General features: G+C 38.3%; 1 protein-coding gene across 1 annotated transcript in view; it reads right to left on the bottom strand.

Moving 5' to 3' along the window:
- Positions 1-4,501: 4,501 nt before the first annotated feature.
- LRP6 (LDL receptor related protein 6) overlaps positions 4,502-25,308 on the bottom strand; it is a 164,879-nt gene continuing 144,072 nt past the window's right edge. The window contains exons 17-23 of the mRNA XM_037023007.2: positions 24,267-24,392; positions 21,177-21,413; positions 20,504-20,614; positions 14,550-14,780; positions 13,187-13,323; positions 12,442-12,539; positions 4,502-9,895 (exon numbers count right to left, since the gene is read on the bottom strand). Coding sequence (XP_036878902.1) covers positions 9,601-9,895; positions 12,442-12,539; positions 13,187-13,323; positions 14,550-14,780; positions 20,504-20,614; positions 21,177-21,413; positions 24,267-24,392 — 1,235 coding nt within the window. The 3' untranslated portion in view covers positions 4,502-9,600. The remainder of the gene's footprint in view (positions 9,896-12,441; positions 12,540-13,186; positions 13,324-14,549; positions 14,781-20,503; positions 20,615-21,176; positions 21,414-24,266; positions 24,393-25,308) is intronic.

Raw genomic sequence — 25,308 nt, 5'->3', positions numbered from 1 at the left:
AAGGCCACACAATTGGGTAATGGTAGTGCAGGGGCTTTGACAGAGCAATCAGTAGTCAAAAACTGTCAAGATAATTCCTACTGTCTGCTATTCAGTTTGTGCTGTATCACAGGTCTCGGGCTGCCTCTCTGAGGTATAAATTCCCCTGAAATGCACAGCAGCATCAGAGCAGGGGCCAGGGGGAAAGAGGCATCATATAGGCACTTGCACAAAGCAGTCTGGCTTCCAGTAGACTCTACCTTGTGATACTATTCATTTCCTAGAATACTTCCTGTGCAAGTAGTTCTCTGGAACAGGTAGTGGAACTGGTAGACTGAAGAGTTAAGGTTCAGAAAACTATTAGAGAGTAATACCAACAAATAGAGAATAAATGTATTCAGACATACCTTGACAGTTAAATGAAATGGAACAGAGATGAGATCAGTTTAATGTCCTTCCCCCTCTACCCATTGCCAACTGATTTGGACCAAATTTTGTCAAAATTTGAGTTTTCCTTACTCAATTTAAGCATTTCCTGTCAAGTCTGGTCATTCATCAGTTATTTTGAGGAAAAAAAATCAGGAAACTTAGCAAAGGACATCGTACACAGAAATGTTAGCAAAATCATCCTTTATAATAGTCTCTCTATTGGGGAAGATTGCCTTTATATGTGATTACATCTGAACTCACAAATGCAAATCTCAGAAAATTTTCTGGGGGCAAGGGCTGTGCAGAAAGCATGACAGTACAAATGGATGGAGCCAGAGATTTGAGCACAGTGTCGGAAAGGGAAAGTGTCTTCCCAGTTCTCTTTTGGGACGCTTGTAACAAAAGAGATTAGCAAGAGAAAAGCACACAGATGTATTTAATGTAAGTTTCATGTGACAAATAAGCCTTGTAAGGAAATGACCCAAAGAAATGGTTAAAACCTGAGCGTTTTATGCCAGGTTTGATGAAGACTGGAAAGTCATGGAAAGATATGACAGGACAGAGAGTATGAGGGAAGTGTAGTAACTTGGGGAAAAACTAGCCAGGCCTGTCTGCCCAGATTCCTGTGTCCCTTCCTCTTCTGAGATAAGGCTGCTCCTTTCCTCTGGCACAGGGAGGGCACCTCTCACTGGAGGGTTCATGACCTGCTTCAGGGGAAGGTCAGTTCTTCCCGCACATACCGTCTCTCAAATTCCTTCAGCTAAAATACTCAATAAGCCAAGGTGTCATATTTTGAGGTAGCCTGTCCTGAATCCCACCAAGTTAAGTCCTCCTTTGACTCAAATTTACAGCAATAATGTAATCATTTACAAAGCAAACAAAGTGAGAAAGACTGTATAAACTTCCCAAAACAACCTGCACTGTTCCTCCCATTCCTGAGCCTGCTTTTAAATCAGGGAGACCGAGCACAGTTCTGCCTTGCCTTTCCTTGACCCGCCTGGGAACAGCACGACTTACTTGATTTTTGTTTTCCCTCAAGAGGAAAGAATGGGAGGGTCACTCAAGAAGCCAAGGTAAACTCACTCACTCAAGCTCATCTGCCAAAAAGACCTTTACACGAAATCGTGTTCCGTTCAACCACCTGATGTTTGGGCTCAACTACTGCCAAATATAAAAGCAGCTTTCCTCTCCTCCCATCAAACCAGGAAACTTAGACTCAAGTTCGTAGTTTTGAGTTCTTGGTATATCCTTGTCGAAAATGTAGGGGAGGAAAATAATTTTCTCTCTACCTTCCTGAGTTCTTAGAGGAGACCCCTGTAATAAGACAGATTAACAAGAAGAACAAGAAACAGAGGTGTGTTAATATGTGTACTTCATGTATATATGGGAGACACCCAGGGAAAAATGAGTAACTCCTCAGTTACTTAGAATTCAGACTTCAATACCATCTTACCAGGGGAAGGGAAGGGAGGATGTAGGCCTCTTAGGGCAGAGGAAATGATTATTAGGAAGGACGAACAGGCCCTTAGAAGAAGAGACAGGAGGTGTTTCCACTTGTGAAAGTTTGTCTAGCTGTGGTGTCCCCTCTCCTGCAAGCAACCATCTTCCTTGGCTGCTGAAACCCCCAGGGAGGGGATTCATATTTATGACCAGTATTCCTTCTGCAGGATCTGCCTTTATGCAGGTAGGGGAAGCTCAGAGAAAGCTTCTCTCTGCATCTGCTGTTTTTTAAGTGACTACAGCTCAAAATGACCAAGATGCCAAAGCAGCATATTCTGCCACCCCCTTTAGGACCATCCCGCCCAGAGTGGGCTCTGCTCCAGTAAAAACAATGTTCATTTTTAAAGCTAATCTGGAGAAAAGGGAGGAACTGAGAGTCCACACCAGGGCCCCCTCCAGTAATTTACTAAAACAAGCACAGTCCTGAAGCAACATTTCCCTTATTCTCTGTTCCCAATCACAGGGCTTGTCAGCACTGAACCAAGCAGCAGCCCTTCTCAAAGCTCTCTTCCAACCGCTTCTGGTTTTGACAGCCCACTCTCCTGTCTCAAGTGTTCTTTTTGCTTTAACCCAGTAAAGTCCTTGCTGCTTTTCCTTGCTGTCTGGTCTCTCAACTGAATTCTCTGAGAAGAATCGGAATCAACGAATTCCACTGTAACATTCTGGTGCCATGACTTGGATCGTTGCTCCCAGATCATTTCAACAAGCTGAGGACATTTGGGCACAAGGTGCTACCTGGGACAGAGAATCACCGTCAGTCAGTTCTCTACCAACCAGGAGGTCAGCCTTTATGGTGTCTGGGATCTCCAACAGGATCCATCACTCCCGAGTCAAGCCCTACACCTCTGAGACAAAACCCAGAGACAGAGATCCACCACCACCCTCCTGAGCTGTGAGCCTGTGGAAGAGCTAAGGTATCTTCAAGAAAACAGGCAAGCGATGCCCTCCCAGCCTTAGGGGATCTTAACATCAGTGAGCTCCTCATCTGGGCCTTTGCTAAGGGCTAAAATTAAATAGAGGAAACCATTTTTTTTTTAATTTCAAAGAGTCTTGTGTGGCCAAAAGTAAAGAAAAAAGAAAAGTAAGATTTTGTTTTAAAATAGAGCAACCAGGTAAGAAAGTGAAGTTTAAAAAAACTAAAGGAATTAAGTTGCCTGAAAGGTCTTCTGTGTTCATCATGGAAGATCGGTGAGCCATGAGTTTTATAAAGCTTGTTCTCTCTCTCCTCAGTCTCACCTTCCATCTGCAGCTGCTGCCTGCCTTCACTGGCCATCCCTTCTCTTCCACTGTTAGGGAGCCCTGAAGCTTCTACATACACCCTAAAAATTCTTAGCCTGGTGCCTTTCTCGCACTCTGGGGCTGTTTCCGCAGCAGACGAGTGCCTACCTTTGCCTCCCTGCAACTGCACAAGGCATCTGCACCCTAGCTTATGTGATTCCAAAAATTAACGCAGCCCCTCCTGAAACTCCCATTCCCTTACTCACACATGCCCTGTCACCCTCAGTTTAACTTAAAACTTAGGCAAAATCCCAGCCCTATTCCTCCACTGGTCACGTTGGGAATTGCAGCAGGGGCAGCTGCTGGCACTATGGGTGCAGTCACTGCCTCACAAGTGTATTCCCGTCTCCACCGAAACACCCGGATGGCGCCAGCTCCAGACCGCTCACAGAACCAGCTCAATTCCAGGGCAATGACTGTCCTCCCAAACCAAAGGGGCCTAGCTGTCCTGACTTCAGCACAGGGAGACCTCTATGCCTCACTTAAAGAACAGTGCTTTTAGGTAAACCACACAAGCCAAGTCCCAGGTCCAACAGGATATCCAAAATTTCCAGAAAGGCTTCCCAACTCTGAGAACAGGCCCCCCAGGGATGACTCTCCTAGCTCCTGCCCTCCATGGGACCTTTGGTCTCTATTTTCCCTCTCCTCCTCTTTGGGCCCTCTCTCTTAAACCTCCTAACCAAATTTGTCTCTTCTCATGTAGAGGCAGTATACGTTCAAATGGTCATCTGACAAAGATATTAACTAATTTCTACTGACACAGCTATGCCTGAATCCTCACTAGATACAGCTGGTTGGCTCTCTGGAAGTGGCTGCCCCTGTGATGCCAGGGTCACCTCCCACTCCTGACAGACGGCGAGGGCTCTGGACTCTGAGGACAGCCTGGCCCCTTCTCAGCAGGAAGCAGTACCAGACGTTGACTCATCACCCTTATCCAAAAAATTTCAGAGTCGGAGTCCTGTGGGGGGGAATGTTAGAGTAGGCAGTTAGACATAAGCAGGAGAAAGGACCAGCCCAACACCAAGGAACACTCCTCCCTAGTCAACCTCTAAGCCCTCCTTTGTTCCCAGTTCCATAGTCAAGAACACCTAGCTTATCAGAAGGCTCAGACAAAGACACCTAGATTGTCGAGAGGCCCGGGACAGGGGCTTCCGAGATTACAAGGCATGCGCAAGGTCCAAGACTGTCCAAAAGTAACCCGATCATTAAAATAACATTTATATTAAAAAAAAAAAGTTCTCTTCCAAGGTTGTATTTTATTTGAAATGCAAACAGTAAAGGTGGGTTTTGTTGTGTTTGAGACGACCACTATGTATCACAGCAAAGAACAATCAGCTGTTTAATTTCTTGCTGAAAAGAAACAACACTTATTTTCCACTGTTTTATTATAAAAATCAACATTTCATATGTTACAACTCGGCTTACTGTAATAATCAAAAAGGATTTATACAAGGTATTTGTATACAGTTTACAATTAAAGCACTTATTTTACAAAAAGAGAGAACTGAATAGTGGACCAGGGCTGACCAAATGTTGGCCATTAAAATATAAATACATCCTTGCAAAGCACCATCGTACCAAAGTCCATGAACAAGAAACACCAGCTGACTTTAAGACAATAACGAAGATTAAAGCTTAAGAAAAAATTAAAAAACACAAAGGATAAACTTCTGAAAGCAGCACCAGATCCTTCACTTGCAAATGAGGCTAGTCCAGCTTAAGCTTCTTGGTATCCTCTTCATTTTAAAAATCTTCCTACTAACCCCAGATATTAATTTCATGTAACATTAAATTTAATCAGACTCCTATTTTTGTTGTACTTTCCTTTTAATATTCACATGTAATATTCATTTTATAAAATCAAATATAAACAGGGCAGGGATGTGTGTGTGTGTAACCACCTGTTCTGCTTATATCTGAGTTAAAAAAATTGGACAGTTAAGCAAAAGTTGTCTGTGATTCTTTGGTGTTAGCTTTGGGCAAACCCTAAGTAATCATGGAAAATCTGAAAGTTTTTTTTTAGGTCTATACTCTACTTCTGAGTCTAAGAAATCACATAGTTTGAATTCTGTGTGAAGTCATGAGAATTTTTTTCAGCAGTAAACTTAGGAACAGCTTAAGAATGTCTTATACAAAAGAGAAACAGTAAGATTTACCTGGACTGAAGGAGGACACAATTTTATTCTAACTCATCTAGATTAACCTAAGAATCTACCCTCCCTCCACTCAGGTGCAGGATTAGTTTAATGAGATGTATAATCAAGCCAAACAGAAAAATCCTGAGTATATGGAGTCATAATGCTCATAATTTAAATTTTTAAAATTATAAATCAAAATGTTATGTTTAGGTCCAAAGTTCTCCAGAACTTTGAGAATTTTAAAAGCTAAATTTTGAGACTCTTAGGAAATGATGCCATCCTAAAGGTCAGAAACCACACATATGCTAACAGTACCTTCTAAAATCATCTGTTATTTCTCTTGGCTCACTTTAGGCTTGGGATAAAGGAATACCAAATACATTTAAATCTCTTGAGTTTAAGAATTCTGAGAACATGTTTTAAATACACTTGACTGTGAACTTTATGACAGTCCATGTCTGCACTCACTGACAGTCTCATCTGTGGAGGCCCAAACATTTGTCAGCCAGCTGACACTCACAGACGTGTATCAGACTCCAAACACTATGGATGGCATCATACAGACTTTATGCACTGCAAGATATATTTGGGATGTGAAAAGCCCAAAAGTTTTGTTTTTGGGTTTTGTTAGATATGTAATGGTAACCAATTTGCAGCTCTTACAGCATGCAAATCAGTAAGTGGAGAATTTTCTCCTGCTAGAAATAAAACAATTTTTAAAACTACATTTCTAAGAAGCTCCTCAAGACATAGGATTAGACAGGAAAAAAGCAGCAGCACCACTATGGCAGAGAAGGAGGCTCGCAAGCTTCTCCGGACCAGAAGTAAACAGTCTCCATTATGAGGGCTGGTGTTAGATCACCTAAATATACACAGTGTGCTAACTCTAACTAGAAATTATTCATTGCTGGGCCTTTACAGCAAAGCAAAAATATTTTCCCCAAAGATTAACTGCTACCTAATATGGATGGTGGCTTATTTTTATATCTCACTGTCAATTGAGTTGGCTTATACAAATTATTGACTTCAAAGTATTTTTAGGTGATCAACAAATATAATCCTCAATCATCCTATAATTTTACTGCTCAAAATCCTATCACCCTAAAAATTACTGGTCTATATTAGATGAAATGTACTGTGATGTCTTCATTTCTAAATATACATCATCCCTTTAGAATAGCTGTTTCCAAACTTATTAAAGGATCAGCTATCTCTCGGTGGCATATCACAAAGTACTTTTATATTAAAATTTAAATGATTTTTCTGCTAAACAGACATGTCATAAGATACTTAGTACAGAAGAGTGGCATCTGGTGTCAAAGGAATAAAAAAATTTCATGGAAGAAAAATTAATACTGACAAAATTATATCCCTTAAACTCCGTTTTTTTCTTATAATTATTCCTTTATTTGATTTAAATAGCAAAACCCATTGGGCCACTGTTTGGAAGACCAGGGCTCTGCAGGAGCCAAATTCAAAGTTATAACAGTGAACTTCAGAGTTACAAAACTCAGCTATAAAAGACCACTTCAATGCAGAGTAGCTTACTACAGTTCACAGAAGGCATTCTCTACTATAAAGTTCATTTCTCAGGTAATTTGAATCACATCAGTTAAGTGGGCATTCTTTAAGACATATGTTCAAAATAAATACTTTTGTACTTAAGGAATCTAATGAAATTTTATTCATTTTCCCCCCATGGATAATGAATCTAGTAATACAACAAACCGAAATACTTTTTTCTCTAATTTGTGTTCCGAGAGGTTTATTTTTTATCCCCCGTTTTTTAAATTTAAAGCTCTTATGTTTAATAATTAAGATAGTTCACTTAAGCTTAACTGTCCATACTGAGAGCCAATAAATTTTTCCTGAATTTTGATAATTCTTTCATTTAAAGGTATACTCCCCAAACATTAAGAATCCATCTCAACTACCCCCAAAAAGAGGATTCAGAGATTAAGCTGAACTGCCTTCAAATAATTTCAAACAAATTGGCACACAAATTAGTATTCTGCAAGAAGAGGCCATTGCCATCGCAGTACAAGCACTTGGACTGAGATATAACAAGGCAATATATTCTTCTTAGTTCATTATAGTGCAAGTTTCCACATGGGAAGCCCGCCAAATACAGATGTACTTTAAAAAATGTAAACATACAGAATTCTCAGATTCTAATTGATACCCAGTTATTGCTAACTTTTCCATCTTCATTTAAGCATCAAGCGCCCCTGTAAGTCACAGAATGCAACTTCAGTGTCCATTCTGTTCCACTGTGAGCACTTTGTTCCATCAACAGGAAGCGTTAACGCTTGTCTGACTGAAATGCAAGACACCGATGGATCACCGTGTACTTACAGGCAGAATCTACTGATTCACACAAGGTATCACCAACAATCTAAGCATTATTCTGAAACCACATTTCTCCCTTTAAAAAGTTTACTTAGGTATTTTCAAATTGCATTAAAAATGACTTTGCCCCTGCCAAAATTCTGAATCCTTTCTTTTGACGTTTTCTCTTGGGCTCTGAAATCCAGAGGCCTCAGCAAAAAAAATAAAAATAAATAAAAAATAAAAGTAAATTCACTAATTGACCAACATTTGTTAGGGTAAAAAAAATACATTAGCTTAAAAAAAAAACATCCAATTTTAGCAGAGAATTGCTAGAAACATGTAAAAAGCAGGGAACTAATTTCTGGCAAGGTGGCAGAGCAGTGCTTGAATCATCCCATAGGTCAACCCGAAAGCTGAAGGTGCGGCAGCCCCAGGACCATGCAGGGCAGGCTGGTCCCTAAGAGCCTCCATTGTTCCCCTCCACCCACGGTCTGACAGCTAAGAAGGTTACAATTTGCCTTCTCCCTTAATTCATGTTGTTAAATCATCTTGATCCATAATGTGATAAGAGAGAACACACATAAAAATATGTAAGTGATGGATTATAAGAATAATTTGTAGATAATTTGAAAACAATCAGATATTCACATTAGGTAACAAAGATATTACACTCATGTCACAAATTAAGAGGTATGCATGTAGACGTCACTCCAGGAAAAATTGGCCTGAAGAACATGAAAGTGTCATGAACAGTTAATAAAGGGAAAAACTTAATGATAACAAAAAATTCTCTTTTTAAATAGACTATCTCTAACCAGAGCATATTTATATGTTTTACTAGGAAAAATATACATAAAAATGATTTCATATTGTGGTATTATATATGCTGAAAGTACTGCAAGGATATACGATTAATTTACAACAGAAAAATAATGGTTAAATTTGTAATTCTTAAACGTTGTCTATATGTATTGTAAAAAGGCATTTTAATGAGCATTAAAACAATCTTGGAAATACAGAGGAGCAATATAATATGTCTAGTCTTTCATCATTATGCAAAAATAGCTGTCAAATTGAAGAGCTAAGCCTACAGGAGAATGGAGCTAACAGAAATTATTAAAAGGAAGCCTTAATTTAGAAAACTCCATTTAACCAATCCTCAGACAAAAACCTTTGAATAAATCATGATATATTGGCAAAATGGCCTACAAAGCTGCTGGCAGAGGAAGCAAGGAGAAAATACTAGAGAAAAAACTAGTTTTTGACAGAGGTGTGGGCTTTAAGGTAGGGACAGAAGACTTGCACACACAAACAGCCCCATGGCATCTTACCAGACAGCTGATCTCTCCTACGGCAGCAACGCACAGAATGGATTTTTCTAAGTATCTATTTTCCTCAATAAAATTGCTGGATTCCTAGAGAAAACAAAGCCCTTTGTCCAAAGTTAGTATTAATTCCTTTTTTTCCTTTCATGATTTCTTAACCTTGTTGGCCCTCAAAACTTCCAAGTATCTATGGTTTGCTGCTCTGAGATGGACTTCATTTTTTCTTTCTTCTTCTTCTTTTTTTTTTTGGTATCGGTAAAAGCCCAGACATTCCTGGTCAGTGATGCCTTTATTATTCCTGTTTCCTTTGTACTCAGTCACTTCACTGGGTTTAAGGCATGCTTTGTGTATTCAGTTTGCAAAAATAAAACATTTAGTACAAATTTACTTTTTATACAAATTTTTATGGCACAAGCAGCAAATCTGCTAATTTAAGAAAATATATAAATATCCTTTTCTTCTGTACAAATATCTCCAGTATTCCCTCCCCCGTTTATAGTTTTTAACTGTACATGGTCTGCCTCATCCTTCTCTAAGAGCTCCCTCCCCCCCTCCAGATCTCAACCACATGTGTATTTACATCTTGGCTTCGGAGGCAGTCAGAGGAGGAGGGCCCCTCCTCAGGAGGAGTCTGTGCAGGGGGACGGGGGCGGTGGGTAGAGGTGGTGAGAGTAGCTCCTTTCTGTGTACGGAGAAGGTGGGCAGCTTTCATAGTTTTCTTCTGCTGACAGGTACTGGCTTCGAGGTGTGGGAGGTGGGGGCACAGGCTCTGAGTCGTAATTCAAGTCACTAGTGTAGCCCTTGGCTGTGGCCCCAGAGGTCACTCTCCGGCTGGGCGCATAGTCACTGTCACAAACGTCTGTGCTGCAGGGTGTGGTGGGGGGAGCAAAGTGCCGGTAACTGTATGGCCTGTAGCTAGTACAGGGAGGAAACCAAGAAAAGCAGACTTAGTTCGTTTATAGAAAAGAGGTAATACAGAGGCTTTAGACTTCACTTTGAACAAGTAAGCTACTACAGTTTAAATTTGCACAGACCAAGAGTCAATTTCCAACGGCAGACTGGGAGGAGGAAGTTAGCATGTATTTTATATTTGGAAATAAAATGTGATTAGAGGCAATTAAAAATGGGGAGGATGGGAATGCAGACATGAAGTCAGTCTAGCCTCTGGATGTGCTCTTAACCTTAAGTCACACTGCAACACGGAATAAAAAAGGACCAACTATTTAAAGCTGCATTCAATGGTCATCTTTGGAAAATCTCTCAGTCACACATTCTGCATTTAGTCCGGGCAGTGGAGTTCTCCAGCTTCTGCCATTCTGTGGTTTGCGAGAATGGTCTTCACGCGTTTTGCACTGCTCATGTTTGCATTCCCACAGTGCCCTCTGAGTGCTCTGTATTTACCCAAAGAATGACTTAATGCTGCCTGGAGACTTCACTCCATCTTTAAAACTCACATGCTGTACAAGTCAGGATGAATTCTGGAAGACAGCCTAAGGGGCGTACACATTCTCGCACTGTTACCATCAGCAGGGAAACTGCCATGATTTGGGGGAAAGTGTGATTCCCAGCATGCACACAAGCACACTGTCACTGCAGTGGCTTTAAGTGAGCACCAAAATGATACCCATTTAGAACCAGTGAGTTTTCTAATACGTGTTTCAGGGAACTGATTTATTTCTTACACTTGTTTATCAACCTTTTTAAGGAATCTCAGCTGTTGGTCAAGTTTGGAGCATGGCTAACTAAAGAAAAGGCAATGAAAATAGGACACACTAATGAAAATAAGAACTGGCTTTGAGGGCTGGCTTTCTATTATTTCTACTTCTATCTGTAACTTCTTATGCCTTTTACATCCTAAATACAGTGATGTTGATTTATTTTATAGCTTTATTTATTTATTTCAAGATTAATTTATATGCTTTCTCATCAAATTCACTGCAGTAGAGAAGAGCACATGAAAACTGTAGTATTGATTCATAAAATACCTAGTGACACAGAATGCCACAAGGTAACATCCCAGGATACAAACCATTTGATGTCACTTAGGGATTGCCTCAAAGAAATGGCTGCTCAGAGGAAGAGCAAAAGTTACATGACCTGCTGAGCAGGTTCTCAAGTGTTTATACTACTACTATTGACATGATGTCAATATTTTTTTAGGTCTTATCTTTCAGTCCAATCAGGTGTTGGGCCTTGCTGAAATTTCCTGGCTTAACATTTAAAAGTCATAACAATTCCATTTTCGTGGAAAAATGAGACAAAAATAGGAAGGAAAGGAAATAGTATTAGCAAAATACTTTTAAGTTCCAGTTCTGACAAAAATCTCAACAAATCGTATCAAGTTTGACTCAAGAAACAAACAGGGCATAACTGGGAGACAAAGGAAATGGTCAAATAAGAATTAATTTTGATGCAATTATTTATTTAATCAGTGTTTGAGTCAATTAAAAAATATTATTTTTAAAAATTAAATTTTAGGTCCTCCCTCTTCTCCTGTTGTCAGGTTTTGCCATTTTATTTTGGCTTTTTAGAACAAACCTGTAGTAGAGGGGGAAAAAAACAACATTTACAATAAGACATAAAAATATTAGAGTCAAGCCTACTTCAAACCATCTTAATCTATAAACTGAAGTGAAAATTGTGAATAATAAATACACTGTGAACAGTCTACTTGATTTCTATACACCTACAAGGTCAGATCAGGGTAATTTGACAGGAATGCTGGGAAACGCCTCATCTAGAAGGTGACAGGCACTTGAAAGATCCAGTAACGCCGGGGCACTCAGTGTTCAGACACAGAAAATAAAGCTGTTGACACTCGGCTGACCTCTCCAACAGGATGGAAGAGAACAGGTGGGTAACACACTAGTACTGAACCTGCTCGATATGTTCTACGGACAGAAAAAATCAGCATGAAGGCAGAATTTTCCCCTTTGGGACTTACAAATACATTTCATTTATTTGAAGGAGTCATGATTTATTCCATCCAACTAGGAGAAATCTTTTATTCCAGATCGTAATAACGTATATAAGCAAAGGCTGAACTTAAGCTTCTCTCAACATGTCTCAGATGCTGTGCTGAATATTCCTGCTCTTTTAGAGCTCACCTACTCTGAACCAGTCTTACCCAATATTCCTCTTAAACTATCAACCAAACCTAACCTGCACAGGACCTACTCTGCAGTCAGTCACTTTGGTGGGTAACCTTCCTGAGAATACTGCCAAAGCATGGGAGCTCTTCTGTCACTCTAAAAGCCAGCATGGGGGACACTAAGAAAATGTACAATGCCCTCAAAGACAAGAAGTTGGGGCAGGGGCAATGTCAGCACTATCAAGACAAGATGCCTGTCCTCTCTTGGTGGCTGCCATCTACTCCCTCGGGGCTACACCAAACCCACAACTGGAGTACTTCTTTCTTCTGATAGACACTTTGACTTATATTAAAGGATGATGCATATTACCTGTAGGACCTCTGTGTGGAAGGACTGTTTGAAGAATAACCAAATTCCATAGTGTAATGTGATCGCTCCGTGGCTGGGGATGGTGGAGGGTTCAAAATCTAAATGGAAAAATAATGAAGTTATTAAAGTAACAACAGTCTACTCCAGACAGAGCCTTTGAGACTGTCTTTCAACTTCTCTTCCGTCATCTCTGTTCAGATTCCTTTTCATCACACTATTAGCACAACCCTTTTCCCAAGAGCTGACCTCACACAGTAACTTCCAGATTGTGGCTCTCCATCCCCTAAGATAATTTCATCACAGCTGGACAGTGCAAGACGATGAGAAGGAAATCTATAATTTACAAGTCACTGGTGTCAGTTCAGTATGGCTGGGTCATGATTTCTTTTAATTAGAAATGTTTAGAGAAAAATTACTGACTCTGGAGAAAAAGCAGGTGTGTCTCCTCTCTTGGAAGGCCCCAAGCCCCTCAGGGGTGCCACTCAGCAGCTCTACTTTTACCTGAAATACGAAATTGCTGTCCATTGCTTTCACATGTGCTGGTCATTGAATAGGAAACTTACAGATCTATAGATGTTTGCATGGGGGTAAAAAGCCTTCTTTGGACCTTACATGCCTGAGGCCTAAATTCTACACTAAAAAACTTTTTACTTTACCATTGCTGAGTCCTCACATTGTACATGAGTTAAGATCTAAGATCCTAGTTATCTTAGCATTCAGCTGAAACAGGAAAAGAGCTGCTTACAGCAGGGAAGTAAGTGCCTTTGGTGCTGGAAGAACTGCTTGATGATGCTCCTGTGACATGAGCACGGTCGTAAGGGGGTCCACTGCTTCCCCCCATGATACTGAGGGAGCTGATCATTGATTTACCTCGAGACATTCCTAAAATGAAGGAGGATAAATGCTGAGATGAGTAAGATACATGAAAATGCAAGAAACAACTTAATTCAATACCAGGATAACAAATATAGTCAAATAGTTTGATTTTATAACAATTTATGCGCTCCTTTCCTAATAATAATGGAAAACACTTAATGGAGAAGGGAAATTAATATTCTCTAGATGTGAACATTTCCACTGAGAGATGGCCTAGAGCAAGGGAACAGCCCCACCAATTTCCTCCCCAGGATGGAAAAAGACCTCTTCAAAATGAGAGGTTTTCAACCTCCTAGAGGATTTGAGCAGCAAAGGATTGTGGAAAGTGAAGAAGCAGGGTAGACGAAAGAACAGATTTGCTCAAAAGGTAACTAAATCTATTTTTAAAAGCATATATACAACATATGGAAGATTATTTATTCATCTACTGGATGCAGGTGTTGAAACCACCACCACAAATGCTAAAGCAGAAATTCTTGTTTTTCAAAGAGACTCCCCAAATTTCGCTAGCTAAAAATAGACATTACACCAAAGAATCATTATCATTAGCCCTTTAAAAATTGCATCTGTTACACTCAGAATAAGTTTTTACTTTCAGGGGGCCTTTGCCTGGCACCTCCTTCTACAGATTCATTAGAAGAAAGGCCTCTTCCCACTAAAGGCATGAGAAAGTGCTGAAAAGGAGAGCTGTACGTCCCTGCAGCCACATGGGCTACCAAGTACTTCTGGCCTTAGTCCCACAGGCATCACCTAAAGTTACGAGAAAACATAGTACTTCCCTCCCGGCTATCACTCAGCTATTCCACATCTTTGTGTGCTGGAAAGGAATCTTAACCTTTTGGCCTCCTTCAATCCCGGGGCTCAGTAGTACTGAGGTTCTCTGGTAGTGAACCTGAAGAACCTGTGGTTTATGACCCTCTTCACCAAATGACTAGCTGGTCAAGCACCTCCAGAAATGCAGCATATACACTAAGTGTGGTATATACAAATGCATGTTAAATGTATTTGCTTTATATCCTCTAGCAATTTCTACCAAACCACACCTAAGGTCTTCTGGGTAAAGAGAAAGTGCCTTTTTAAAGTAAAAGAGAAGATTTGTTCTTCTAATTTTTTTAAACCTCAAGTGGTCTAGTTTGACACAGACTTTAGAAAGTATTCTTTTTCCATACGGGGAACTTGGTAATCCTGCCAGGAACCAAGACTTAATTCTCAACAGATCAGCCCCCACTCACCTGGAAGAGACCCTGATAAAGAACTGGGGTGTGGCACATAACCAAGCGGCACAGAAGCTGGTCCATGAACTACATAGTCATTAGTCATGGTTTCCCCATCTCCCTTCATGCGTGGACACAACATCCTCTGGCAGATAAAGTATATGGTTCCGGATACAAAAATGGTGACAATCACTCCAATAACTGAACCAACTGTATTGGTGGCCTGTGGGGCTGGTTCCTCAGTTGGATCTAAAAGGAATGCAGTACAGTTATACAATGAAAAACCAACTGTAGGCTCAAAATAGCAGTCAAACAGAAGGCTTGTAAGCAGATATGAAGCTAATGAACACAAATGATACATATTTTTCTTTTTTATGAATATGTATGCAATATGTATGGATAAAAGTCATTGTTAGAAATCAAAAGGAACCATCCTCAAGTTAAGACAGAAAAAAATACACTGGGAAGTACAGTTGACTCTTTAACAACGCAGTGGTTAGGTGTGCCGACCCATGCAGTTGCAAATTTGCATGTAAAGTTGACTCTTCACAAATTTAATTACTACTAGCCTACTGTTGACTGGAAGCCTTCCAATGACATAAATAGTCTATTATAAACACATATTTTTATGTTATATGTATTATATAGCATATTCTTACAATAAAGTAAGCTAGGGAAAAGAAAATGTTTTTTCAAATTGTCACCAATCTCCACAAAATCTCCCAATATATTTACTGGAAAAAAAAAAAATCCATGTGGAAATGGACTCATGGAATGCAAACCCATGTTGTTCAAGGGCCAGCTGTATAACTGTAAACTGATACGAAAAAAAGATGTTATTACAGATTTAAACGCCATTAAGACGTACAGATAAAATTTATCCTACTTCATTCTGTTGATTCATGAAAATCAAGAAGTTTATTTGGAATTTGAAAGAAATTTTAGGGCCAGAAGGGATGAACCTAGAAAAGTTACCACATGTTTTACCTGGAATGGTGAAGAAGCCAAAAGCAGCCATGAGGATGATTTTAGGTTTGAAAAGAGACACTTAGGCCTGGGAAAGGAGGTTAGAAGCTGAAGATGAGCCTCAGCCCTCAGGCCCAGTATGACGCTGCCTTCAGGGTAAGTCTGGTTGCCAGAGAGCCAGGAAGATAGGTCTCTGATGCTTGAAGACTCAAAAAGAAAGGCCAGAGCAGGAAAGCACCAGACGACCCTCACCTGACGTCCACTTTACAGGTCCCCTGAGCGCTGAGGCTTCAGAAGCAGAGGGCATCGACATTACTGGTAAAGAGGTACAGCAAAAGGGCTCATCAAATTTAAAGCATTACTCTTCTTTTTAGAAGGAAAATTTCTTCTATTCTGAATAGTCAGGCTGTCTCTCACAATTGAAGATCCTTCGAAAACCTTTCTTTTGCTTCTATCCTCAAATCTCTCATCCACAGAGCTAAACTCGTTCTTTTATAGGTTAAATGAAGGAAATGATAGAAAATGACATCACTGAGTTACATAACACGTACAGGCTGCACGTTACATAGTTACCCTATGAACTCTTGGGTTACAGACTCTGCTTAGTCCTTGTGAGCAGCCATCCAATCTTTCTTAGTCCTTTTTAGTACCTTGGCATTCTTTCTCATGCCAAGCTTTAAGAAAGAATAGTTTACTAACCAAGAAGGTGAAAGACCTATACTCTGAAAAATTTCATGAGAGAAATTAAAGAAGACAGCAATAAATGGAGATCAATCCCATGCTCATGAAGAATACTGTCAAAATGGCCATCCTGCCTAAAGCAATCTACAGATTCAATGCAATCCCTATCAAAATACCAGTAGCATTCTTCAATGAACTAAAACAAATAGTTCTAAAATTCCTGTGGAACCACAGAAAAGACTCTGAATAGCCAGAGCAATCCTGAGAAAGAAGAACAAAACTGGGGGGTTTACGCTCCTGACTTCCAGCTCTACTACAAAGCTACAGTAACCAAAACAATTTGGTCCTGGCAGAAGAACCATAGATCAATGGAACAGAATAGAGAGCCCAGATATAAACTCACACATGTATGGCCAATTAATTATGATAAAGGAGCCATAGATATACAATGGGGAAATGACAGCCTCTTCAATAACTGGTGTTGGCAAAACTGGACAGCTACAAGTAAGAGAATGAAACTGGATTAGTGTCTAACTCCACACACAAAAGTAAACTCAAAATGTATCAAAGACCTGAATGTAAGTCATAAACCATAAAACTCTTAGAAGAAAACATAGGCAAAAATATCTTGAATATAAACATGAGCAACCTCTTCCTGCACAGATCTCCTCAGGCAAGGGAATCAAAATAAAAAATGAACAAGTGGGACTACATCAAACTAAAAAGCTTCTGTACAGCAAAGGACACCATCAGCAAAACAAAAAGGCATCCTGCAGTATGGGAGAGTATATTAGTAAATGACTCATCCAATACGGGGTTAATACCCCAATTATATAAAGAACTCACACACCTCAACACACCCAAAAAACAAATAACCTGATTAAAAAATGAGCAGGGGATCTGAACAGACACTTCTCCAAGGAAGACAACTGAATGGCCAACAGGCACATGAAAAGATGCCCCACATTGCTAATTATCAGAGAAATGCAAATGAAAACCACAATGAGATACCACCTCACACCAGTTAGGAAGGCCAACATCCCAAAGATGAGAAACAACAAATGCTGGTGAGGATGCAGAGAAAGGGGAGCCCTCCTACACTGCTGGTAGGAATGTAAATTAGTTTAACCATTGTGGAAAGCAGTATGGAGGTTCCTCAAAAAACTAAAAATAGAAATACCATTTTACCCAGGAATTCCACTCCTAGGAATTTACCAAAGAAAAGGTCCCTGATTCAAAAAGATATATGCATCCCTATGTTTATCACTGCATTAATAACAATAGCCAAGATATGGAAGCAACCTAAGTGTCCATCAATAGATGTACTGATAAAGAAGATGGGGTATATATACACAATGGATATTGTTATTATTTAGCCATAAAAAGAAAAGAAATTGTGCCATTTGCAACCATATGGATGGATCTAGAGGGTATTATGTTCAGTGAATTAAGCCAGGCAGAGAAAGACAAACACCGTATGATTTCACTTATTTGTGAAATATAAAAACCAAGCAAAACAGAAGGAACAAAACAGCAGTAGACACATAAGACACTGAGAAGTGACCAGTGGTTACCAAGCGGGAGGGGCTGGGGCAGGTTGGTGGGGACAAGGAGGATTAAGGGCCACAATAATTCGCAATCACAGTATAAGAGGATAATGGGGAATGTTGAATCACTGTAATGTACATTTGAAAACACCATAACATTGTATATTAATGATACTTTAATTATATATATGTGTGTGTATGTATATATATATAACAACAACAAGAAAAAAGAATAGTTTACACTCACTGTCTCCCAGTTCTGCCTCTGGGTCACATCTTAACTCACTGAAAGTAGGCTTCTGTCCTCACCAGCACTATGAAACTAGTCTATTCTGGAAAAGGTCAAAGTTCTCCTATTTGCCATATTCAATAAACTTCTCATCTCACTGACCTGTCTACACATCCAGTACTGCTGACTCTTGTTTTCTTCTCAAAAATGTCTGATCAATATCCTTCCAAGATACCACTCTCTTAGGTTTACTCTCTCTGATTATTGTTTCCTTTTGCTGGCTTCATTCTCCTGTGTCTGTCTCTTAAGTGCAGGTGATTCCCAGTCCTGTCTACCTTCTGCTACTTTCCTCCTCTACTTACTTATCCTGAGAGATTTCACCCGCTGCCTCAGCTTTAATGTCTATTAATAAACTGAACAGCCCACGTCTCTTCTTGAGCTAGACCCATATAGTCATCAACAACTTCCCGAACAGCTTCGGTGGGATATGCCATGAGCAACTTTAATGCAGCATATCCACACTGAACTCATCATCACCATCATCTGTCATGTTTTCCAGATTCCAGGAGTAAGCAAATCATATACAAATGGCGACACATGTGACAAATTAAAGGCACTTAAATGAAAAACAAAAATAAATTAATAAAAAACATACATCAGCCAAACATTACATCTGTGGCCAAGATATGGAATGGTACTTCAGTTTTCAGTCTCTGCTGTACATTCTAGTTAACAACTCCAGTCACTCAGTGAGGTACCTGTGAACCAACCTAAACTTATCAACTATATCTAAGTGGTCACCAAACCCTTTTTATTCTATTTCTGAAATAACTCCAAAGTCCTCCCTTCTACCTCTAACACTTCTCTTCATTTAGATCTTCATCATCTTATGCCTGAACCATAACAGTCTCCTAAGCATTTTACAATTACAGATTGAAAGTCATTAGATGGGGCTGCAACTAGCATTTTAAAACAAAACTTCAGAATGCATTCTATACATATATGTGGGTAAATACTGCTGTATGACACTTTTGCTTCTTTATGTGTGCACCACATCTTTGTATATCTCTTGATGTGGTCAAAGAAGTTGAAAGCAACCAAACTAAAAGTTTCCTTACCTATAATCTTACCACCTCTAACCTACTGCTTCACAGCTTTCACAGTTACAAAGCCATGCTAAGTCCCTCACTTTTTCAATGACTCTACATTAATCTGGAATACTGAATAGGCTCTTTAGAAGAAAAGCAAAGTCCTCTACCATCTTACCTTTACATATGCTATCTTTTGCTGACACCCTCAAAACAAAGCCTTTATTTTGGCAGTTTCATTTACATGTGATTTCCCAAAGGTACCTGTTTTACTCTGCTTTTGAACAGGATATTCTCTCTGCCTTGAATGCAATCTCTCCACTTATCTGCATAATTAATGTTATTCTTAAGTTAACACCCAATCGAAGCACCATTTTCCTAACAAGTCTTCCTTGATGAACCCCATCTTCACTCCTAAGGATCTAGCCACTCTCTCCTTTGTGCTACTGCTTGTTATGAATCTCTAACAGCACATTTGGTACCACTCACATTTCTTTATCAACAGTACCTACTATGAGCCAGGTGATCTGTTTTAAATATATTAAATCATTAAATTTTCTCACAATTGCAAGGCTAAATTTTATCTTCATTTTAAAGATGAAGAAACTACAGTTTAACAAGAACAAATAAAGTACTGTGAAGAGGCAGCACTAGAATTCAGATCCATCTCTGCCTGGCTTTAAAATTCTTATTCTTATACTACTCCACCTCAATCATAGAGGACTTTGAGAAACCTGGTACAGTACCCTTTTTGTTGAATAAATAAATAGATTCTAGAAGTCTTAGTACCTCATTTGAATTTTGCCAACTTAAAGTCTTCATTGAAATTAAAGAGTTTTTAAATGAATTCTAGCTAAATTCCATTTAACTAGTTTTGACAGGGTAGACCTCTGAATTCTATTTAGAACTAAGTTTAATAATTTGAGATGTAGTTTATGTTAGGGCATCAGTCAATAATTATGAACCTTGAAGAAACCAAAGGCTATTCAGTCTATGTCTCTAGGCCTAGGGGTACATATTGGCCCAAGTATCCTCAGGCTCCACTTTAAGGAAGCTCTTAATATCACTGAGGGAAATGTTGGAAATATGTCAAGAAAAAAAAAAGGGAGACCTTAAACATGAACTAATGTTCAGAAACTCTTAAGTTTAGACCACCAATTGATTTCTCCATATCTAAACTAAGAATTTCCTAACCGTAGTGGCAAAACCATATTCCTTCATTTCTGATATTTCACTAAATATTTCTATGAAGACTTTTGTACATTTTCAAGAAAACTGTTGTCTTTAAAGAATTACTAAAAGCAAAACATAAAAAAATTCCTGGTACAAATAATCCGCTTAACATTAATATTTGTTTCTTAAAAGGAAATATTAATCATAAATGAACTTCACACATTAAGAAAAGGAAAAAGCACTTTTTTTCTGTAAGAATAATATATACAAGGTTTTAGTCCGACTTACAACAATCCAGTTCATCTGATTTGTCGCTGCAATCCACATTATGATCACATTTCTTGTGTTTTCCTATGCACTGCCCATTGGCACAGCGGAACTGATCAATTAAACAAAGCACTGAGAAAAAAATGCAAATAGTTTTCTTATTTTTACTATCATGTAAAGCCAAACTCTGGCAAGTGTGAAAAGTGCTTTCTGGATGCAAATGAAAAACAAATTAACTTTTAGATACAACTTAAAAATTATTCTCTGATTCTGTTAAGAATTAAAGAATTCTATATGCATTTCCAGATACTGAAGAATTCTAGAGAATTTGTTGGTTTGTTTGTTTTTACTGTGTTAAAGGTTAATGGAGGATAGAGAAAAACATGAAATCATTTTACATTATAATAAATGCACTAAATCAGAGTTCACTGGAAACAAGGACTATTTTTACATATTAAAGATCTAATCTTTTGACCTCGTTTCTCAATTTGCAAAGCTTATTAATGTGTATAAACCTTATGCATGTTAAGTGAATTAAAACAACAATGTGGAACATGCTACTATGTTTAGACATAATAAAGTCAAATGTACTTGAAAAACCCCATATCTACCACTGAGCCAAAGCAATACTCTGTATTTCAAACAATTTAATGGAAAAAGGACTATATAACCATGTCCCAGGAATTCTGGGTACCTTCACAGTTCTTCTCATCTGATTTGTCCTGGCAGTTTGCATCGCCATTACATCGAAGGGCACCGTCAATACACTGCCCACTGGCACACTGGAACTGGGATTCGGAGCATACAGGACAATTGAGCTCGTCACTGTGGTCCTCACATTCAGTGAATCCATCACAGCGCCAAGCCACAGGGATGCAGTCAATCTCTCCAGTGAAACAAGTAAACTGCTGAGGAGAACATGTTGGAGGTTCTTCAAATGAACAAGGGGGAGAGGAGTGACAGAAACACAGTAACAGTCACACAGAGGTACAAACATTTCAACCTGAGTGAAGCTCATGTCATAGTCAACACATAAACACTTTACAATAAATAAAGTTTATAAATTGTCTCATCTAATCAGAGAAAAATACAATCTTCACACCTACTTAGATACACTAACTTGCAAAACCATAAGGCAGAAGTGCCCTCATATATTGTAATTCAAGTAGGATTATTATATTTGCAGTCCATTATAATCTCACATATAACCTAGGAAAAATCACTATAATCATTTATCCTCTAATAGCCTGGAATTCATAAGTTTTCTAACTCCGAGTTTCTCAAAGAGTGGTCCCCAAAATGCTGTGAGTCCCTGAGACCTCTTCAGGGGATCTGCAAGGTCAAAACTATTTCATTATAATACTAAGATGTCACTGGCCTTTCTCACTACTTTTGCATTGATGATACAAAGGAATTATGGGTAAAACTCTTACCACCTTAGCAGATTCAAGGCAATGGCACCAAACTGTACTGGTAGTCATTGCATTCTGCATAGCACACACTCACAGTTATAAAAAAAAGGCAATTTCATTTAAGAATGTTCTTGATGCATAAGTAAATATATTAATTATATTAAAATCATCTGAGTATGTGGCTCTTAAATATTGTTTGATAAAATGGGAAGTAGGCATAAAGCTCAGGTTGCATACCTAAGTGTGATGATTTCTCAACGGAAAACACAACCCAAACTGGAACACTTATTTTACTTGCAAAAACAACTGACAGATAAACTATATCTGCATGTGGGTATTTCGCAGGAAGTTTTTTTAAAAATATGAAACCAGTGAGACAGTTACCTCAAGGAAAACAGTGGTAAATCATAACATTGTACTTTTGTGGCAAATTTTAACATCAGAAGTTCCAATCAGAAATCATTTAATTTTGGGAAACCTGCATCTAGCACCATAGGCTTTGTCAGATTCTCAGGGCTTAACACATTTACTGATAAGATTATTGGTGATAACGGGGAAGACAGTGTAGCTCAGAGAAGACACATAGGGACTCTGTGGCATCTTACTACACTGATGGACAGTGACTGCAATGGGGTGGGGGGGACTTGATAATAAGGGTGAATGTAATAACCACATTGTTTTTCTTGTGATACCTTCGTAAGACTGTATATCAATGATACCTTAATAAAAAAAAGATTATTGGTGGTATTAACATCTATTGACATTGTATAATGAAGTGTGTCAAAAATCTGAAGATCTAGGAATTTCTGAAAGAAATCCTAATATTTCCAAATGACCAAGGTATAAGGTCACAAAATCATGCATGGGTAAAATATCCATCTAAAGCACAAATCAGATAAACAGATTTTAATATGAGAGATTATGAAAAGTTAACTGATAATGGTTTCATATGCTGCAAGCTAACCTATAGAAAATTGCCATTTATTAAGATTTGGAATAGAATTTAAGGTGAATATCTATAATTATTTGAAAGGGCTATGATTATAGCCCCCTATTTTCTAACTGCATATCTGTTTGAGGCTAAATATCTTCATATAGATCTACCAAACTACATATTACAACAAATTGAATGTAGTAGTAACAGTCTTGCATTCTTTATATGAAACTCCTGCTATTTTTTTTATTGTGGTACAATATACATAACAAAGTCTCCTATTTTAACCACTTACAGATCAGTGCCATTAAGTACAATCACACTGTTGTGCAACACTGTTTAGGGGGGAGACACTTTAAGTACAAGAACTTAACTTCTACCATGCACACATATGATCTCCCCAACTAAATTGTATGCTCTATCACAAAGATCTTTAAATCTCCTGCAGTCCAAGCTGAATGCATCACACCTGCTACTTAGTACATTGTATTTTTAAACTTAAAGGTAAGTTAGAAGAACAAAATATTCTTATAATACCTTCTTATCAACAATTTTTGTATTTTGAGTATATAGGTCCTTTCAATCTTTGTTCAGAGAAATACTAATTTTATGTAGCTGTCATCACAGTAAAAATCACCATTTTAATAATTTTCTGCTACTTAAGCCAAATTTTAGCTACATTTTTATATCAGCTCATGACCATGTTTAATAGCTGTATAAACTCAGTTATTTTAATTAGTAATTTTCCTATCATTAGATTTAGATTGCTTTTAATGTCTGCCACTGTAGAGAATGGTCTTTCTCCTTCAGCTGAATTAATTTGGAATTATCCCCAAGAGGAAGATTTCTGAATTAAGGGAATGAATACCATTATGGTGTTTGATGCTACCATATTATGCTTTAAAAAAAGCAATGTGCCTATTTGCTATGATCTCATGAGTGACTGAACCAATTTCACTGCAACACTAATACCTTAAAAAAATGTTACATAAATAAAAACAATACAGAACTGCTGACGGATTTCAACAAAATATTCTTTTCACTGGATACATTCCCAATAATGATACAAAAACTGACAGAATCTAGAATTCAGTGGACAGAGATTATAGGAGGTAGAGTTAATTCATCTTGTTACCCTCTGGGGTGGGAAAAGCTATTTCATTAATAAGAAATATACTCATTCACAGGATGAGTTTCCCCCGGTAAGGGCACTCTGCGTTGGTCCCAACATTAGGTTAAACTTACCACCTGTCATGATGGGTTCATTCTTGGAATAACCCAAAACCCTGGCATAGTGCAAATGAACGGAATACAAATGACCAGTCAAGTTAGGAGAAAGAGCAATTTCACTGTCAAATCACAGAATGCTAGACTAAGTAAGATACGGAACATGTTAATTGGCATTTAGACCTGCACAAGGAAATGAAGACATATTTACCTCCACATGAGAGCTCATCTTGAAGCAGAACCAAGTGCACAGGGCAAGAGCACCTGGTGGTACCATCTCCTTTCACAAGACAAATATGTGAACAGCCACCATTATCCTGAGCACAAGGGTGCTGTCCTGAAGAAGTAAAAAAAAAAAAAAGGCAGGGTGGAAGAATGGCCCAGTCAAAAATCAATTATTTATGATATACCAAGAAAACCAAATGTAAAATCACCTTGGACTTTATTACTACATGATATAATTCCATGACTACAAGAAACCTATGAAAAAATGAACACAAAATACTTATATCTAACCACTGTCTTTATATATTTGTATATATAATATTATAAAGTATTTTAAGCAAGGTAATTGTACAGCTCATGTTAATTTTGGGGGATAAGAAAAGCTGATACTTGAAACTTAAAAAAATTGTTAGGAAGAATGCTGAGACCTGGATATTTTTCTGTTTTAAATATAAAAACTGTTTTAAACTAAAGATTTTAAATTAGCAATTCTATCTTTTTAAAAGACAAGATGATTTTACTCAAAAAAGTATACTTTAATGAGGAATTCACTGAAAATTAGAGTTGTTAGAAGAAAAATCTTATGTTCACATGGAACTCAACCATTCACAGACTATCAAAACTATTTGCCTGTTCAACTGCAAAAGATAACTTGCAATGTTACAAATGTTTAATTTCCTCAGATTTGGGTTAAATTAAACAAATACACTTCTGGAAAGTTCTCAAAGTCTTGCTCACAAGTTGTAGTAAATGAAATCATTGCTTTGAATTTTCTATTTAGCTTTTCTTAAAAGCAACTAGACATCTGTCATCACAGAATATTAACATCTCCTGTAGCCACCCATTTATTATCTGACTCTTCTCAGTAACACATCAGTCCTGCTTCAGTGTGTGGGTTAACTTTTTAGGAATAAACATGTTATATTACATACATGTCCCCACACATCAGTCATTCTATTAGCATACACAACCTATACAGCAGTGTTTCTCAACCTTGTAATTCCATGACACTTTTGATAATGTTCTCA

This window comes from Manis javanica, chromosome 15 (genome assembly GCF_040802235.1).
Source record: "Manis javanica isolate MJ-LG chromosome 15, MJ_LKY, whole genome shotgun sequence".
NCBI classification, from domain to species: domain Eukaryota; kingdom Metazoa; phylum Chordata; class Mammalia; order Pholidota; family Manidae; genus Manis; species Manis javanica.
Note: the sequence above shows the minus strand (reverse complement) of the source record. Positions and strands in the feature narration are given on the sequence as shown.